We start from the raw sequence: 20717 nt of genomic DNA on the forward strand, positions 1-20717 counted from the left end.
AATGAGGTTTGAACTATTGACCTTTGGGTTAGCAGCTGAGCACTTACCAGGGCTCCTTTGTCACTACAAAAAATGCTGTCAAATTAGATGCAGCTGTGTGGTAACAGAAAACACTGGGGAAAATATCACAATGCTACAAAGATTTTACACTCAGACTACCATATAAACATTAATTATTAATTATTTTCCTTCAAAGAGCAACAAACAAAAAGTGAATAGCATCTATAACACATTAGTTGTGGTTTGCACAAGAATGATGAATGGATCCCTAGTTAGCATTAAAAAAAAAATGTGATTTTTGAATATATATTTACATGTTTTAAGTAAAAATAAAATCATAAAAATATATATTCTTTAATGGACTTTTTGGGTAATTTCACCAATTTTTTATCTTCATTGTTCACATAAGAAGGAATAGAATAAATGCACAAAGAAGTGTCCCTTATAATAATATATGTGAATTATAATTTATTTACTAAATGATATTATATAAGGTTATAAGTAAATATGTGTGTGTGTCTCCACACACATATACACACCATGAAATCAACTACTCTACTGCTTGACCAAATCATGCAGTAGACCTTTCATAAGGAGATAATTTAGCAAACTGGAAGTGTGAAATTAAACTGAGTGACAATGGCCATAGTGCGTGTAGGCACCATAGTTCTGGTTGAAAGCATCTTGTTTAATCTACTGTTCCTTTCCCCTTATCAGCAATGGCCAGAGTCAAGGAATTTCTTGTTCAGACATCCTAAGAGTCACTTTCTGGTGGGATTCAGGAACCCAGACCTAAAGCACATAGTGCAAAACCACCACTTACAACCAACTCAGAAATCTGCCTAGAAACTCGTCAGATTAATAAGTATCTCAGCAGTTAGTCCAAGTTTGTGAATGCTCCTTCTTCTTTAGTGTGTGAAGTAAAGACTGGCTAAATGAGTTCAGAAATCCAAAATGGTGAAAGAAGATTCTCTTGTTCAAAAATACATTAAGGTATTTTGTTTTGATGAATGGGCATATTTTATTTTTCTCCTTTTCTGGAAAGATATAGAAATAGTGAGATATATAAGCACATACAAATATTCCAAGTGAAGCGTTGATAATTAGTAAACATAGGCTCAAACCTTATCTCCTAGCTTTCCAGCAGAAAGTTGCTTGACATCTCTGAACCTCATATCCATATTTCTAAAATGAGAACGCTCTCATCATCCTTCTGAGGCTGTCTGACGTCTACCAAAACCAGTTCCATGCCTGGCATAGCGATTGAATGGGAGCTCTACAAGTGTCAATTTCTTATCTTACTCAAAGCTCAATTTCTTCATCAGAAATAGGGTTATTTGAGGATCCAGGGCAATAATCTACATCAAAGAGTGGGCCCAAGTCTAACACATAAAAAAATGCCTACACTTAAAAAAGAAGAAAGGAAAAAGAACTGAACATACTTACTGATAGCTTCGTATCCAATTTTGCTTATACTCCTTATTAACCTCACTTGTCAAACAGAGACCACTACAATGTTCTATCATCTAAGACATGTTTCACAAATGAGCAAAAAACATCCAAGTGAAATGTCAGGCTTACCTGCAGTTCCAGAGAGTTCCACACTTAAGGTTCGTTCAATAGTCTTGTTCTCAAATGGGGAACCTTTGGGGTCACTGGAAGATATGGCACATTTATAAAAACAAACTGAAATGGAGTTGCTGTAGCCAAATGTATTAGAACCCCCTTCCCTTTCTGAAAATGGTGACATTTCTTAATACTTACTTTGGTGACTCTGGGGTCAGAGGAAGAGATAAAGTTGTTGGTTTGGCTAAAGGAAAAAAAAAAGAAAAAAAAAAAAACTAGTTATGCAATACTGAATGTCCCCTAGATTTATTTTCTTTCTTCTCCTGTCAAGTTGGAAAGCTGAGCAGATAACTGGAAGATGAAACCAAGGAAATCCCAGAATATTGGATCAAAGACAGACAACAGTCCGGTATGCTAAAAACAAACCCCAAACAACATCTGCATCAGTAAACTATCATTTGAAAACACATCCAAGAACAGAATTTTCTCCAAAATATACCATTCCTATTAAGGATATAAAATCTGCACCATGCCATCAGAGAGAAATAATGTTTTTCCCTTTAATTTGGAATATAGTACATGGTTTGTTTAGACAAGAAAACAGCAGAGTAACTATGAAGCAACAGAACGTTATGAATATTCAGTTGATTTTACTCCTAAAATGTATAATTTTATATTTAGCCCTGAGAATAGATTATTTTTATGAGGGCAAAGCTCAAGCAACAACTACTCCATTGGCTGAAAATTAAATGACGGATTATGGCAAGTTATTGGCATTGACTCAGATGTCTTAAAAGGGTTCAAAGCCCCAAATCCAATGGATAACTATAGTAAGATGCAACGTTTACCAGCTGAGAAACCCACAGACTTGCAAAGAGAGCTTGCCTTCTTTCTTTTATGTTTTCAAACCTTACCTCCTACAGGAGGCATTTCCCAATTATGAAAGGTAGAGTCCTCAGCAGTCTTGTAGTTTGAACAGAAGGAGGGGAAAGTAAAATGGGAAACATACTTAGGATATCCATTCCTGTATTATATATATATGCTTATCTATGAAAATATATTGATATGTATGTAGGTATATTTCAACATTTTATAATTAAAATATCTACTTTCCAATGGTCAAGATATAATCATTTATATAATGAATATCATAGACTTAAGTACAAGAAAGCATTTTGAATAAGCTTTCTAATTCTATGGATGAAGAATCTAAGACATAAAGATAGTTAAATGATATTTTCAGGGCCATAAAGCTAGTTCATAGAAGAGTTGACCAAAAATATGTTTCCTTTCTCCTATCAAAAATAATTAAATTTAACAGATATTAAAATAAATCAATTAAACCCAATAATAAAGTTCTTTTGAAAGGTGAGATTATTTATGTTCAATTAGCCTGAAATTTGGCACTTTACTTGGATAAATAGCATATACATATTTAACTTGTAAATTCAGGTTTAAACAATTGAATTGTATACCATCTTCCCAATGTACACCCAGAAATAGGAAGCCCATGCTGTCTTCTACAAATTAAGTACACTGATTGATTAGCTTTTTCATATGCACAGATAAATGAGCTGGTTTGATATTAATCTTTCAGTATCTCTAATATAATGAGCCTTTTAAAAAGCGTATACTTATGAAAGGAGCTATTCCAACTCATGGTGCTAAATTAACAATTATGATAATTCATATAGGTTCTGCAGAAAATACAACCAGATGTGAACTAAGTATGATGTCTTATAACAACTGTACATTGAAAATGAGCCGCTGAAATTTCAATTTCCAAGGTGTAGGAAATCTTGCATGCTCAAGGAAGACTCCCAAAATTCTGATAGTTGGAGGCAGGTAATATTGAGAGCAATCTTTGTTGTTGTTTCCCATCAAGTCGGACCCAACTCTTAGTGACCCCCTCCTTGGGTTTCCGAGGCAGTATCACTACAGAAGTAGATTGCCCAAACTTCCTTCCCAGGAGTGGCTGGTAGGTTTGAACCACCAGCCTTCTGGTTAGCAGTCAAGTGCCTTAGGCACTACGCCACCAGAGCTCCCGGAGAGGAATCGAGAACAGCCATATTTATTGGGCCCAGACACAAACGTCAGTTAGAGCCACAGCAAAGGTACAGTCCTCAAACCACATACAGAACCCAGTCCCTAAATAAGCCCAGGTCCACCAAAGCTACCCCTAGAGCAATAGTGATTTGGTTTGCCGAGAGCTTAATCCAACCTCTGGTCCAATGACCCCAGTTGCTACTAATCACAGTACGGTGTGTTAAACTTTGTTTTTGTGAACGGTTATGACAATTGATTTACCTATATCCCTAGAATATATTCCTAAGCCTTCAAGCCCAGTACTCATTCCCAAAAGGTGTTTGTTTATGGCTAAGACATGTTCATAACTTTGCCCCCTGTTTGCTCTACTATATACACAAATATAATTACAACACATACGAACACATATGTAGAAATACCCTCTGCCAAACCTATATATGGTCATGGGTGTAGTCTCATTCTCCTCCCCATACTTATCAGCTGCATGTCTTCCTGCAATAACTCATAGGTTATTGTTTGCTACTACTGATATTGCAGGATAGTGTATGTATAGTATTTCCCTTTGTTGTCTGTAACTCTTGTGAACTTCTTGTGTCTTGCCCTGCTATTAAGCTGACCTCCCCCTTACTGTATATTGCCTTTCCCTTCACCCAAATTAATACATGTCTATTACCTAATTAGTGAGTTTCCCTCTCCTTCCCTGCCATCCCTGGTAACCATCAAAGAATGTTTCTTTCTGTGTGTAAACTTTTTCTTGACATTTTATAACAGTGGTCTCATGCAATATTTGTTCTTTTGTTATTGATTTATTTCATTCAGCATAATGTCCTCTAGGTTCATCCACATTATGAGGTGTTTGGGTATTTCGTGGATTCATTATTGTTTTTTTAACATTGCATAGTATTCCATTGTGTGTATTTACCATAGTTTGTTTATCCATTTATCTGTTGATGGACACTTAGGTTATTTCCATCTCTTTGCTATTGTGAATAATGCTGCAATGAACATGGGTGTGTATATATTTACTCGTGTCCCAGTTCTTATTTCTTTATGATGTATACCTAGTAGTAGGATTGCTGGATCAAATGGTATTTCTATTTCCAGTTTTTTAAAGCAGAAGCATATCTATTACATGGAGAAGAAAGAGTCTCTTTAACAAATGGTACTGTCGAAACTAGATATCCATTTGCAGAAAAATTAAACAAGATCCATACCTTACACCTTATATGAAAACCAACTCAAGATGGATCAAAGACCTAAATGTAACACCTAAAAGCATACAGAGCATCAAAAAGAAAAACCGGGACAAACTTAGGGGCTTTAATTTATGGCATAAATAAGCTATCAACCATAACCAAAAATACAAAGAGCAGAAGATAAACTAGACAATTGGGACCTCCTAAAATTTAAGCTTCTCTGCATAAAAAGACCTCCAGAAGAGTAAAAGGGAAGCTACACACTGAGAAAATTTTGGCAATGATATATCTGACAAAGAACTAATCTCTAAAATTTATAGAAAATTTCAACATCTCAATAACAAAAAGGCAAATAATCCAATTAAACAATGGGCAGAAAACATGAACAGACGCTTCCCCAAAGAAGACATTCAGGTGGCCAAGAAATGCATGAAGAAATGCTCCTGATCATTAGCCAAGAGAGAGATGCAAATGAAACCAACAGTGAGATATCGTCTCATCGCAGCATTAATAGCCAAGGTCCAACAGGACAGAAAACAACAAATGCTGACAAGGGTGTGGAGAGACCGGAACTCATACACTGCTGGCGGGACTGTAAAATGGCACAGTCACTGTGGGAAGCAGAAGGGAGAAAATGAATTCAAAAATAAAAACCTCAACACAAAATTGTTGACACACTGAATATTTCCTTGTGTATATTTTCACTGTGATAAAAAATAAAAAAAAAAATTAGGGGAGAAAATTTAAAAAAAAAGGACATCAGGTAAGGGTTTCTGTTGGGCTAGCTTGGGACAAAGGAACCTTGGTAGTGCAATGGTTAAACACTTAGCTACTAATGAAAGGTCAGTAGTTCAAACCACCAGCCACCCCACAGGGAAAAAGACCTGGTGATGTTCTTTTGTAAAGATTTCAGCCTAGGAAACCATGTGGGCGGTCCTACCTTGTCACATAGGGTCAACAGGAGTCAGAGTCAACTCGATGGCACACAACAATCGCTTGGGACATGCGCCCACTTCTATGGCCAAGGAAACAGGGATCTGGTTGATGGAGTCTGCTAGAATCACGTGGTTGGAGGAATATGTAAGAAAACAGGGCTTAAGGTGTCCCTTAAGTGATAAGGCTTATTATTGTGAAGTCCAATCTCAAGGCAGTAAGAGTGAGAGAAAAGAAAAGAATGGTAGGAAATTAAAGGAAACAAATGCAAGGAATATACTGCCAAGCTGGCTGGCTGCAGCTCCACGGAGACACAAGGCCAGGTTTGCATTTGTAGGGGCTGTGAACACCACACGATCAAGGGCAACACCTGACTGATTCACCATGGCATTCCAAGTGCCAGCCAGGTGCCTAGAACACAGGAGGCACTTGGTAAACAAGACCGAATGAATTAATTAAAGACATTTGGAAATAATTGCTCTAGTAAGAGTTAGGTCTGACTTGATGGCACATAACAACAACAACATAATAAAGGTGGGCATCATGTTAATTTTTCTCTTGACTTTGGATATCTATATGGGGGGGAACATGCAGGTGGCTTTCATTTTGGATTGGTGAAGGTAGTACTAGGAAACCAAACAAACACTAGCACTGGAATTCTCCCTGTTTCAAATCACTCAGCTATGGATTCAAAAAACAAAAAACCACCTCTCACTATTCATCAATCATATTTGTTTTGATTTAGAGAAGAAAAGTGGGTGTGAAACTTGGGAGCTATTCAGACCCTTTGGGGATTTGACTTAAGTGGCAAGATCACAAGAAATGTCCTAATAAAGCTTTAGTTATAAAGTTATTACTGACATTTTTCCAATTGCAATGAACATTAGAAAGAAAGCTACTTTATTGTATTTAGGTGTTTGTGTCTCTTTAAATTTGCTTTGTAAGATGTCCATTTACTTAGAAATGGTTCTAATAAAGAGTTCGTCCATTCATTCCCAACTCAAGGGAGGAAATCACTGCTGCATGCCATAATGGCAGCTCACCTGTTTTGAGTCATGAGCTCACACGTAACAAGCCAAGTCAGCAAATCTAAATATAGAGCCAGACAGCAAGTATCCCAGCGGAAGGGGCTTAGAGCCAGCACGAGAGGCCCCTGCCCTGAGCCCATTCTTAGCCTTGCTCTGGCCCTGCTTCTCTCCAGGCAGCAAGGATTTTACAGGGCCAAGGGAACATGCCAGTGTGGAGCTCATTCCCGCCCTTCTGAGCCACACTCTGGGAAGATATACAGCTTTCTGCCCTGGGCTCGCTCATCCTACACTGGACCATGCATCAGCGTGTGCACACCTTGGCTTGAGGTGTAGCCATGCTTGGCTGCATGAGCACATATGATCTCCAGGTTCATGTGGGACCCGGGGGGGTGGGTGGTGAGGAGGAAGAGCAAAGTTGGGTGGGGCTAGGAACAGTTCCCTGTTCCAGTATATTCCCCTGCGGAACACTGAAGAGTGTCTAAGACTGTTAGGAAAGTTTTTGTTTGTTTGCTTTTGTGCTCAGACAAGGAGGGAAAATAAAAACCTTAAAACACAAACCAGTAACCAGTGGCTGTCGACTGGAATTCAGCTCATGATACCCCCATGTGTGTCAGAGTACAACTGTGCTCCACATGGTTGTCCATGGCTGAGTTTTTGTAAATAGACATTAGGCCTTTCTTCCAAGGTGCTTCTGGGTGGACTTGAACCTCCAATCTTTTAGTCAGCAGCTGAGTGCAGGAACTGTTTGCACCACCCGGGGATTCCCCCAACCCAACAGGGCCGCCACCGCCAACAACAAAAAGAATCAAAGCAAGTGCAGCTTTGTTAGCTTCACTGCCTCCAGGCTTGCCTCGGCCTGGGGACTTCAATTCAGCTCAGAAAATGAATGCATGACTGAGGCAGGGTGGAGAGTGGCCCACTGAATTCTAGAGTTCACTCACTAAAGTGAACCCAGCTATCTTCCCTTCCCTGATGCTTTCAACACTGCCAAGGGAGGAGTCTCACAGCAAGGCTAGTTTTGCTCTTAGGAAAACTATGACAGTGGGTAGGATATGGGGCAAAACCAGGGAGAAGAGAGCTAGTAGAGAATCTGGTCCATCTCACTCAATGTATTTCCCCAAACTGGTAGAGAAGGATGGACAGTGAATCTGAGATAGCGACCAGGGAAAGCTTATCTGGGAGTAGGCTGGAGAATGGTGAAACTCAGAGACTATGGGCCCCAGATACCATTTGGGTCTGGAATTGGACTCACTCCCCAGTCTCACCTCTCAGCCAAAAGAAAGCTAGACCTATGAGCTGAGCAAGTGCACAACAGAGATGTACTCTTCAGAACAATCAGTCACAGGGGACAAGAAGCACTGCAGCATCCGCACAAGGAGAAAGCCAGGGAGGCAGGATGCATATGCAAAGCGGATACAGGGAAAGTGTCACTAAGCGTGGAAGTGGGAAGAGAGCTGGCCCATTGTAGGGACTGGAATCACTGTCACAAAACAAAACATGTACAAACTGTTGAATGTAAAATGGATCTGCTTTGTGAAAATTCATCCAAATTACACTAAAATGCTCAAAAAGAAAAAGAAGGTTCCTGATAATCTTCAACTTATGGTGAGGTAGGGATAAGGGAGGAAAATTTGAAATATTTCCCTAAATACAAACTAAAAGCACCAGCAACAAGAGCAAACCTAGGGGCAATAATGGTGGCTCAAAGAGGACTGGTTGTGATTCTATAGGTCAAAGGGGAAGTTGAGGAAATAAAAGGAAAAGAGGTAGGTGCTTATAATTGTTTTTTTAGAATATGCCTATTTCATATCAACATTAGAAATAGGGTTAGAGTGGAAGCTAGCGTATACAAAAGCAGGGCTTGAACCATTTCGGCCGAGTTCGCTCATGGTCCATGAAGTGACAACAGAACAGACCCGAATTTGTAAAATGTGAGTGAAGCAGAACATTACCCAGAATGGAAAAAATAACAAATCAGAGCTGCGCCATAATCATAATTTCCCTCTGAGAAAACAATGGCAGTGTGTACATTGCATAGTAACCACAGCTCTTGACTGACCTTGTCGAAAATGATGGTGCCCAGCTCAAAGATGGCCACTGACTACACTATTTTGAATGTGTGTCTCTCTCCATCCACAGCCTTATAATAATCCAATTTCAGGCAAAAAATTCCTGAAAGGAGTCAGTATTCGTCCTCCAAGTCTACCATTCCAATGCTTTGAACAATAACTTTTCCTGTACTAGTCAGTGGTCCAGGTCACCCAAATTTTAACAATTTAGGTCTGTTCCGGTTTCTCTCTGTTGGCCATGGCTGAATCAGTTCAAACCAGTTCAAAGCCCTGTTTGAAAGCAACACCAACTCCCAGCAAGCTCTCATTGGGCTTAAAAGACTAGAGCATCTTGATGAGGAGGAGCGAGAAAGAAAGAAAATGATCTCTCTGCCAAGAGAGGCTTTCCCCAAATCACTCCAGTTGGCCTCAGAAGCTTCAGCCTTCTAGCAACGTAGGAAGATAATGAAAACAAATCCAGATGTTTAATTTAATCTAGAAAATATTTCTTAACTAGAAAGCAAAATATATGTTTTTTTTTTTTTTTTCTAGAAATTTCCAAGTCTTATTTACCAGACAAACTCTGTAAGCATAGCACGTAGTTGAAAAAGGGAAGCCAGCGCTTCAGAACCAGGAGGGGCTGCATAAATACTATTTACTAGTTGTTAAGTTACATACAGCAAATCAACAATCCCTCATTGTTTCCATTACTAGAGGGGAAGAAAATAAAAGCTCCGTAATGAATTGGCTAGCCCAGCTTGCCTGGAACTTCAATTATCCCAGCAATTCAGAGATTCATATAAACTTCATCTGATGCTGCATCTACTCCCCCACTCTGCCTTGCCTCCACTTGCAGCTAACAGTTCAGGTGCCTTTTGAAAACTGGGATTTAGACTGCCTATCAGCTTAACAAGATATGTGCAACCTGTGGCCAGGGAAGCATTTTTTCCTCCTCTCCAACAATAAAGTGTTGAATTCTCTTTTCACCGAGAGACACTGATGGGAACTGAAGCCTGAAGGTTTTGCACCCTTGGCTACAGTGCTGGCTTTCCTAGCCTCCAGCGCCCTCACCAACATGTGCTTTGGTCCCCAGCCTACCTTGTAAATGTTGCACCTGTGACTGTGCGTGGGGCTTCTTTTTGGAGGTGCATTTGTCTCTGTGGCTGTTCCTGTTCTCTGTGGGTTTGGTGTGAGGAGGGTCATCGTTTGTGGTCAGATACTTGAGAAGCTCCGAGCAGGGACGTCTCTGTGGCTTTTGCTGTTGACAAATGCTCTTCGCTTTATGGCTCCATGAATTCTCGGTCTTAAAAACAAGGCATAAAGAAAGCCAAAATTAGTGAACTGAACCTTATCAGAATGGATATAGGTTTTCTGAAGAGATGAGATTTTCAATGAAGTGTTCAGTCTAAGTGTACTAGATCCATGAGCTGTGAATAATTGTTTGCAGAACAAGGAAAGAAAATTACATTTAAAATTCCTAAATGACATTTATACAGCTTTTTATTTCATTTCTCCTACATTTCAGTGTTCCTACTCAGCAACATGTAACTAACAAGACCCTGTAGCGCCTTTACTGTGAATAAAAAAAAATTAAAAATAAGCTGGTTAAACCTTAATTTGCTGCTGATTGCTGGAGCCCAGTGTTCACAGCTCTCTTAAGTACCCCTTAACACTCCGTTTTCACTCACAGTGAATGGCAAGACAAACATTGTTTAATACAGCCTGCTAACCGAATTATGTCATTGCCAGCATTCCATCCAATTAATGGCAGAGAGCGATCTTTTGCTGGTGATTCCAGAGCAATCCTTCTCAGGTTAGACAGCTGGCAAAATAGCAGTCCTGCATCTTCAACTCACTCACAGATCAGACCAGCCAATCAGGACATTTCAGTTCAGCCCACGCTGATGCATAGACTAATAAAGTGGGCAAGGAGTAACAGATAGCGGAGCTTCCAGTCCAGTCATCCAAGAGAAGCGGTACAAATGAACGTCTCCTTCTTTAAAACATCTCAAGCTCCACTCTTGGAAGTCCATCTCATAATCGGTTTTACCATTATGAAGCAAGTTGCAGCATCCCGGCAGAATTAATGCACACAGACCTAGCGTTTGCTTTCCAGCTTCAAGCAAAAACCCTGTGCTACTTCCCCCTTGTATTAAGAAGATTGTACCTTAACAACTGCAGGGTTTGTTCTGATCCTGTGGTTATGGCTGGCATGGTTCTGGGTACTGAGACCACTGCATTCATTATAACTTAGCTGAGTGTTGGCTGGTGCCAGTAAGAGCTTCTTAAGCTACAAATATATCAGGAAAGGGGAAACACAAGAAAAGTTAGGCATCTTTTAATGGATTAGAATAATAAGCCAACGAAACTTTGAAAAAAACAATAAATGAAGAAAAATAAAAAAATAAGGCCAAAAAAAAACTTTTTTTTTGAAAGTAAGAAAAAATTTGGCTTTGTACTAACAATTGTGACCAAAAATTGTTTCTTTTCCTACATTCGTGGTACTTTCTGCCTTTATGTTTTAGATAAGATAAAGTAAAGGAACCTCCCCAAAGAATTTCAAAATTACCACCAACTGAGAAAAGTTGCCTAACTAAATGAGGACTTAGGTGGGGAGGCAGGGTAGGTAGTGAATATATATGAATAGAGAGAGAGCCGTGATAGTGCAGTGGTTATTGTTTGGCTGCTAACTGAAAGGCTGGCAGTTCAAACCCCCAGCCACTCTGCAGGAGAAAGATGTGGCAGTCTGCCTCTGAAGAGATTACAGCCCCAGGAACCCTATGGGCAGGTCTCTTCTGCCTTACAGGGTCACTATTAGTCAGAATGAACTTGATGGCAGTAGGTTTTGGGATATATGTATCCATTTTCCCCTCAGATGAATCAAGTGGCAATAAAGGAAGTATTGGGGTATGCTTTGAAACACAGTTCACAACCATGTCTCAAAATAACGTGATACAAAGAGGGTTTGGAGATAAGAGTGTTGATCCCTGATTTCAGAAAGAAAGATGACTTGTAAGTAGACAGAGATCTGGCCTGTAGACCAAGAAATGCAGGGTCTGGCCCCAGGTGTGTAAGCTCAGGGAGCGGTCCCTGCTGGCTCCATTTCCTCATTCAGCTGACTTGATTCCTTCCAAGGACCCCTCCATTGTGACATGCAATAACCCCTCCTAGGTGAACAGACTGTGTTGGTGAATATCATCTGGTCTAAATCATCAGAATACCATCAGAGCTAAAGAAATCATGGTTCTAGATACCAAAATCCTCGGAAACCCAAGGAGGGGTCACTATGAGTCGGGGCTGACTCGACAGCACATAACAACAACAACAACAGATACCAAAATCCACGGTCCGGACATGTGGAGAAATTTGGCAATAAATAAATCAATTACTTATAAAGTACTCTCTCCTCTAGACTAACCAAACCAAAAAACCAAACTCATTGCCGTCGAGTTGGATCCGACTCGTAGGGAGCCCTCCTTGGGTTTCTGAGGCAGTATCACTACAGAAGTAGATTGCCCAAACTTCCTTCTGAGGAGTGGCTGGTGGGTTTGAACCATCAGCCTTCTGGTTAGCAGTCAAGTGCCTTAGGCACTGACAAGTAGTGTTTTCAAGTGCTCATGTGGAATGCCTTTAACTTTTCAAAACTTAGAGATGTGAGAAAAACAACCTCTCAAAGGCTAAAGCACATTATTAAAGTTTAGACGATGGCATTCCATAATTTATACAGCATGCTCTTACATCAAATTTATAGCAAATGACAAATGGCCAGCATAGATGAGAAGGTAAACTGTGTCTTAGAACTAATAAAATTCCGGACAAGCACTGCATTGAAAAGGAAATTCACTCTTCACTGCCAACAAATTCACTCGTCATTGCTTACCATAAATTAAAGTAACTTGGGTTGCAAATGTGCTATTATTTTTCAATCTTTATGAGAAATATGGATCCACAGCCTTTAAATGTTGCATACCCCCTTGACCTATAGATTCTATATCTAGAATTTTATGCATAAGAATAAAAGTACAAATGTATTCATTATTATACAAATTACAACAGTGAGAAATAGTAAGGAAAAATACTAAATATCCAATCATAAGGGTTGCTGAACGAAATTGAACTCTTCTGTATGGTGAGATAATATGCAATCATTAAAAATGATGGCTGTATTTGAAATTCACAAACATGCTCATGATCTATTTTAAATGAAAAAAAAAAAATTTTTTTTTTTTTTTAATTCCAGGTGAAATGTTAGTCTATTCCTTTTAGCTGTGTGTATTTTCTAGATATTTACTACTACGAACCAGGATGAAAAGATATAAACACACGTGCATAGACAACAAAATATAATTTAAAAAGAAAATATAGCAAACCCACTATGAAAACTTGCATTCCAACATTTCAAACAGAGAATCAAAGAATTTGCAATGCTGCTGTGTGTGGGGATTGTTTTGGCATCAGTTTAAATTAAGAATCCAAACCTTATTGTTACTACATCATACCCATGCAGCGGGTAGCCAGAGGCAACTCCAATTGCTGTTAAACAGTAGGAAGGATTCTTACTAGAGACGGCTCTTCTGCCTCCTGAGGCGGAGGGGTGCCGTCAGGCATAGAGGAAGGACTAGCGTCATTGTCAGTGGTCACATCTCCATCTGTCAGCGCATCAAATGAGGGCAATCCGTCTTCATCCACAGGGAGACTGTCCAGTGTCTCTGTGAGGACTGCTAGCAAGTTTGCCTCATTCTCTTCATCTATCTTCTGTAAAAAACAGAAAAACAGAGCAAGATGTGGGTGGGTACATCTCGGGAGGTAGGTAACGTTATTAATCAACATAGACCAACGTGTTTAACCAAATGAGTAGCTTCTATATGAAACCTTGAATGCCCATGCCAGACCACAAAGATCACGGCTTTCTCAAACTCCAAATTCACTTTGGGCTGAATCACACAATTTATTAATTCTTCAACTGTACCGAAGTCTGATTGTTGAGCTAAGTTAGCAATATGTTATTTCAGTACTTAATGCTGCTGTATAGGACTCTGTCTTGTTTAATCATCTTCCATACACTTACGCCTTATTTTTCTACCTAAAAGAGAAGATTTAGAGAATCACGGCTTAAAAGAATTGTAACCATCCTCTATTTCATTCTCACATATGGTGTCTGCATCTCCTTCACTGCATACTCGTTTCTGTGAAGTCAGTTCCTACTCATGTGTTCTTACCCCATGTGTTGCAGAGTACAACTAAGCTCCATATGGTTTGCGTAGCTCCTGGATAATCGTCATGGAAGCGGATCACTAGGGCTTTCTTCTGTGCTGCCACTTTTTGTTGTTGTTGTTATGTGCCGTCGAGTCGGCCCCGACTCATAGCGACCCTTCCCTGGGTTTTCGAGGCAGTATCACTACGGAAGTAGGATTGCCCAACCTTCCTTCCGAGGAGTGGCTGGTGGGTTTGAACCGCCAGCCGTCTGGTTAGCAGGCAAGTGACTTAGCCACTATGCTACCAGAGCACTAGGTGGGTTCAAATTGCCTACCTTCCGATGAGTGGCCGAGTGCAAAAGATTGGTTCCACCCAGGGACCTCCTATATAACCTATCCTCCCCAAAATATTTAGATAACCTCTCTTTGAGCACCAGCAAAAAACTGAAACTACACCAAGAGAAACCATACCCTTTCAAGGTTTCCATTTTATTTTTTAATAATTAACTCATTTAACTCCCATAATAGCTTTATAAGGTTATTTTTATTGATTGATTGATTGATTATGCTTCAGATGCAAGTTTTGGAGCAGAGTTTGTTTTACATTCAACATTTCATGTACATTTGGTTTCACTCCCCAGTTACCATCATGCCCAACCCTAATCCAGTCTCTCAAGGTTTCCATTTTAATATTTGTTCTGGTTACCTAGTACTGCTCTGAAGGAATATACCACAAATGGAATGCTTGAACAAACAGGACTTTATTCTTTTACAGTTCAGGAGGCTAGAAGTCTGAGTTCAAAGCACCAGGCTTTAGGGGCTGAGTAAAAGCCCCTTGACCTTGGCCTTCATCTCTGCCTCTTGCTCCCATCCAGAGAGAAGCCAGAGGCATCTCTTCACTTCGGCAGCTACTGGCTGCTGAGGCTAACAAGCCCAAGGTCGACAAATAAAATGGCACAGTCCCGATGTTATCAAACCACACAGCAGGCCATTAATTCAAGTCCATTGAAAATCCCAAGGTCAGCAGAGCATGGCAGGGTGCTGAAAATGACTCGGCTACATGCAGGGTTCAAGCGTGCCATAAGCTAGAGACTATTCCCAAAGCTGTTTCTTATAGATGGGAAGCAGACCACATCCCTAAAGCAGCTACTCAGCTGCTTGTGGTAGATCCCATCTACCATGGAGTTGATTGCCAGTCTCATCATGGGGAATAACTACCAACTGCCCAGCCATTCAATCAGGCCCAGTGAAGCTGACATACAACTACCACAATCTTCTCACCAAACAATTCAAGATCATTTCTTTCCTTGACATCTCTCCCAACCTTTAGTCATGGATCTATAACTACCTACTAAATGTTTCTACCTTGTCATTACTCTCATTACCAGAATCAAATGTAGAGCCTTTGAGAATGAAACTGCTATTTCTCTTTACTTCTCTATTTTGGGTAACAGTTTTTAGACTTAAACACTGAACTACTCCTCTTTGGCCAGTTACTGAGCCTTACTTTTAATGCCTGTTAAATGCATCTATTTCCTGCTGCCATGGCTACTATTCTACTTCAGCATTACTTCCCAAAGTAGCTTCTGTCAATATATTACAACTTGTTTTCCTACTTCCCAGATTTGTCCTCATCAACATAGCCTTGGAGAACTAATTTCCAGTCAGTCAGTCCACAAACATTTTTAGAGCACCTACTCTGTGCCAGACATCATGGTAGGTGTTGGAGATACAAAGAGAAGCAAGACAACACTTTGCTCCCAAGGATGCTTCATAGAAAGGAAGAGTTTGTAAACAATTCACTATGAAAGATAGTATTTATTGCAGTACTTGTGCAAGTCTTCATGCACCTTGTTAATTTAAAAAAGGAAAAGGGAAAAATGAACTCAAAAGAGTTGAGTCTGACTCATGGCAACCTTGTGTGTCAGAGTATGATTACACTCCACAAGGTTTTCAATGGCTGATTGTTTGGAAGTTAATCTCCAGGCCTTTCTTCCTACATGCCTCTAGGTGGACTTCAACCTATTCAATCTTTCAGTTAGTGGCTGAGCATGTTAACCATTTTCACTGCCCAGGGATCCTCGTGTTACCAGGACAATGTGCTGTAGCCTATACACCTGAACAGCTAGTACAGTGCTGACACACAGTGTAGATATTCATTGATTGCTTGCTGAATAATTCATTGATCTGCATCTATTGCCTATAATGTATGTCATAGAGCACATTCTTTTCTTTTTTTCTTTCCTTGTAGCACTCCACAGTGTTGTTCAATTTGACTTGTTTCTCAAGTTGTTTTCTTTCTTGCTTTGCTCACTCATTTTGATGAAACATAGCTTAACTCCTTTAGCTTGATGTTGTGGTGAGTTTCGTAAGTCTTTTTTTTTTTTTTTTTTTAATAAGTTCTGTATGCTATGACATTAACAACACTGGCTAAATTATCCCACACAGATTCTATTACAAAATGCACCTAAGCTGCTGACATCTAATGAAGCCAGCAGTGCCCACACTTCTTTCTATCTGGCACTGAACTCCAGTTAATTGACCTGACAAAATTACAAGAATCACAGAATAAGACAGCTAATCAGAAAATCAAATCGTATTACTAGAGAAATTAGGCAGGCCTTTATCACGTATGCATTCTATTTTCACATAAAAATTGTTTTCCCCTCATTACTGATTCGTCTCCATCCAGGAGCAAAACTACACCCTCCTCAGTCTTTCCGAGTCAAGAGGCCAAGAAGAGTCATGTGGTCTCAACACAGACTTTAATCAGCATTTTTACATTTGCATAATGCGTCCTCCCAAATGCCCCTGGATTTGAAGTTGTCAGTCAAGTAGTCTGAGCACACTGTGTGGTTTGACAACTGTTTGAGTTTTAAGATTCTAATATAAGAGGGTAAATCCTAGCCAGAGGAACGAATGGTTAATTTCAAAAAGGTACCACTTATGGGTCCATAAACTGGCCAGTTCACTGAAATAGAAATTGCATAATAGAATATTTATCAAACACAAGCTCCACCCAATTACTCTGACCCTGTCTATGTACATAATAAATATACTGAAACTACTTTCTCTCCTTTTCTACCTAGGATGATAATCTTGCATCCAAAATTTCCAATCATCCTCTTTTTTTTTCATTAAGATTCACATGAAAAACCAAATTGAGCTAATAATACTTTAATAAAAGTATTCTGAATAAAATTCCATTTTAATAAAATAACTGTTATTTTCAAGCATCTCAAAAGAATCATATGTACAAATATAAATATCTCTATCGTCTAAAAAAATCTTTCAAAATATAATTTGTCAATATCGTCCAAACACACACACATGCAGACACACACACACAGAGAGACACACACTTTCTGTAAGCTGAATATTTTCTCCAGGTGTCCTAGTTTTAAAAACGCCTTCCTTTATTGAAGCTCAGATAGCTCAAGAAAAATGGTTAAGAATGTTTACCAATAAAGGAGTCATTTTGTTTATCCCGATTTAAACTTAGTGTTTGTTTTTCAGCAATACTGCAAGCCTCTATTTGCTTTCAATCACATAATACAATAGTGCCTCGGTTCTATCTCTAATGTAAACAAACTATGATAATTCCAATCAAGTCAAAATGACAAAGAACATTTAAATTAACTAGTTTTCTCCAATTTATTTAATAAGCCTGGGTGAATACAACAAATTCAGTGGCAGAATATTGCAGCTTGATAATGTCATCATTAATTTACAAGATCTGATTAAACCACCAAGTATTTTAATTCTCCTCTCTCCTGGAACCACAATGGGAGGGAAGGGATTGTGGAATGGGAGATGAGCATGGTGTATGTTGTGTGTGTTTGTGTTAGGGTATGTGCACAAGGTGGATTAGCATTCAACCAGTATGTACTGGTAGCACTGTACATATTATTTACAGTCAATGTCCATTAGAAATGATTAAATATTTTATTATCACCCCTGTATGTGGGTGACTTAGAGAGATCTGCAACACAACTTATTTTAGTGACTTGTTCTTGAACTAAGGAAGAAGAAATGTTATTGTTTCAAAGACTCTATGTTCCCTTTAATCATAGGAGACTGGGAAAAAAGGTCTGATCTTTGCTGATGACACTTTTATGTTGGAAGGTCCACAGATACTCCTATCGGTAAAGTCGAGTGGACATTGCCCCTAATCCTGGCAATTTCAATTAGTATTGTACAAGTTTCAACAATCAAATGCCCTAGAGAAGGCAATGGATGTGACAAAGAGGACCCTGTTAAACAATTAATGTCACTTTCCATTATTGCTTTGGTCCCAATTTACAGAGCAAATAAACCAAAGTTGCCATAGATGAAGCCCATTGGCCTCCTAACACATGTCTGTTCACAGGTGACAGTACAGGAAAACACATTCGTCAGTGAAAGGACATTGTAAGATAACCTTCCAAAGACTTGGCTTTGCTATCCCTTTCTCATTGTTGGAAATTACTGTTTTTACAAAAATATACTTATTAGCTCCATCCAAGTAAAAAAAGAAGAAAAAGAGAGACTGAGAGAGGTAGAGAGAGCCACTCGCCCATCGGGCTGTGACCCACAGCTGCACAGCCTGAAGTTAGTGCCGGGGCTGCAGCAGGAGGCGGAAGTCAAGGCGGAAAGCAGGCCAACACGCGTTTCCACGGTTGAGCTCCATGGCTGTCAAGCGGCATTTCCCGTGGTGGGCTTCAATCCTGGCCTTTCCTTATACCATGCAAGTTTGCTGCCATTCTCCCTCCCTCAACAGCGGTCCGTGCGACTGTAACACTTCCTTTTCCAAGGGCTCTCCAGGAATAAAGAAGGCAGATCGACAAAAGCTCATTCAAGGCGTAAAGGATTTCCAATGACAGATGATACACACACATGTATACCAACAAACCAAAATTCTGAATCTGCAACAATTGCTAAGCAATGCCATGGCATTGAAAAATGATAGCTCAGAACTGCCAACAAGATTAGAAGGCGCAGCACTGCTTTGGGGGACTTCTGTGTTTCTATGTCCCCATATGACCTACACTGTGACATAACTCAAAAGGCACAGTTGAAGGAAAATAGATTCTGGCCCTCAGGATGCCCGGGTCACCTCACAATTCAAATTCCCAACCGCATATAATATCTGGGCCACCCTCTCTCATGAGCAGTTGCCAAAAGGATTTTGCAACTAGTTACACATGGTGGGGCAGACAGTGCATTCAACTCACCCAACTGCACACAGACGGGGAATAAATCCACTAAATTAAGGAGGGGACAAGGGACACTGAGATGTCAAATGACATCTGAAGGCAGAGAGAAAACTGTATGTGGTGTCCCAAAGATTTGAAACGCAGGCTATTATAGAAGGCCCGTGCCCTGCTTATGATAGTAATTTTTTCTGCATCTTGTAGAATTGCAATTACACTCTAGTCCCCAGATTCTCACACTCGCTTGATCTCTGTTTGATAAAAATAGTTTAATAGCCATTTAATCACAGCTTCATTATCTTAGCTCTCTTAATGCGAATTAGGCCAGGAGAGTTCTTACTTCCTCATTATTCAAATCATCAATAACAAGGAAACAGTGGGGTCTTCTTATCATGCATTAATCAGTTTCAGGATCTTAGGGACTGTATACTTATAGATCAATCTGTGTGAGAGGTCACTTCACCTCTCTGAGCCTCCATTTTTTTTTCCCTATGAAATTTTATGTTATCATCTGCCTAATTCCTATTAGAGAATTGTTCTGCACTCATGATTAATGGGGGGAGGGGGTGGCGGGACGCCTGAGAATTCTTCAAGAAGGTGCTCAATAAACATTTGCAGTGTATGTGCCCATCATTTTGATTATCTGTGTTTGAATTTCATTCTTTGAGCATGATCTACTGCTGACTTGTAGCAGTGGGCTTGCTGCCCCCAGCTACCCGGCATGCCCTGGGTTTCCTCCTTGCCCCATCCTGCTGATTTGTAAGCAGCTAATGAAGACAAAATTAACTCCTACTTTAACTGAGAGGCCTAATTAGGAAGGGAAATCTGCTAGAATAACATCTGGTAATGTATTCGGAAGCCAAATATAAATGACATTTTGGGATTATCCACTATTTTGGATTATTTGTTCCAATAGACCCCACCACAAGTTCAAATTGCTAAACGGGAAGTGACTTTCAAGACAGATTCTGGGGTTTCAATAAGGAATGCACTCCGTCACAGGACGCCCTTCCTGAATCTCGATACTGTGCGCCTCTGTTGCATGCACAAATGAGCAAAAAGCATTTGCATTTATTGATTTTGGTTTCTACGTGTACAATTAAGACTTACAAGAAGTAGAAACCAAGGTAAAAAAAAAAAAGTTGAAGTTTTATTCTAAAATGAAATAAAAAATAAACAAGACAAAACCCAAAACACCAAACCTATTGCCATCCAGTCAATTCTAACTCATAGTGACCCCGTAGGACAGAGTAGAACTGCTCCATAAGGTTTCCAAGGCTGTAAATCTTTAGGGAAGCAGATGCCTCCTCTTTCTCTCATGGAGTGGCCAGTGGGTTCGAACCATCAGACTTTTGGTTAGCAGTCAAATGCTCTTAACCACTGCACCGCCAGACCTCATAATCGAGACTAGACCACTGAAATGGAAATGGAAGGTATATACGTTTGTATGTAAGGAGCTCTGGTGGCACAGTGCCTATGGCATCTGACCACTAACCAGAAGGCAGTCTGCCAC

At 39.8% G+C, this 20717-nt stretch overlaps 1 protein-coding gene across 1 annotated transcript in view; it reads right to left on the minus strand.

Moving 5' to 3' along the window:
• PPARGC1A (PPARG coactivator 1 alpha) overlaps nt 1–20717 on the minus strand; it is a 128114-nt gene that overhangs the window by 36674 nt on the left and 70723 nt on the right. The window contains exons 3-7 of the mRNA XM_007952559.1: nt 13378–13572; nt 10985–11107; nt 9916–10120; nt 1765–1810; nt 1582–1655 (exon numbers count right to left, since the gene is read on the minus strand). Of these exons, the coding sequence (XP_007950750.1) occupies nt 1582–1655; nt 1765–1810; nt 9916–10120; nt 10985–11107; nt 13378–13572 (643 nt within the window). The remainder of the gene's footprint in view (nt 1–1581; nt 1656–1764; nt 1811–9915; nt 10121–10984; nt 11108–13377; nt 13573–20717) is intronic.

This window comes from Orycteropus afer, unplaced genomic scaffold (assembly GCF_000298275.1).
Source record: "Orycteropus afer afer isolate SDZICR_OR568_19922 unplaced genomic scaffold, OryAfe1.0 scaffold00346, whole genome shotgun sequence".
NCBI lineage: Eukaryota > Metazoa > Chordata > Mammalia > Tubulidentata > Orycteropodidae > Orycteropus > Orycteropus afer.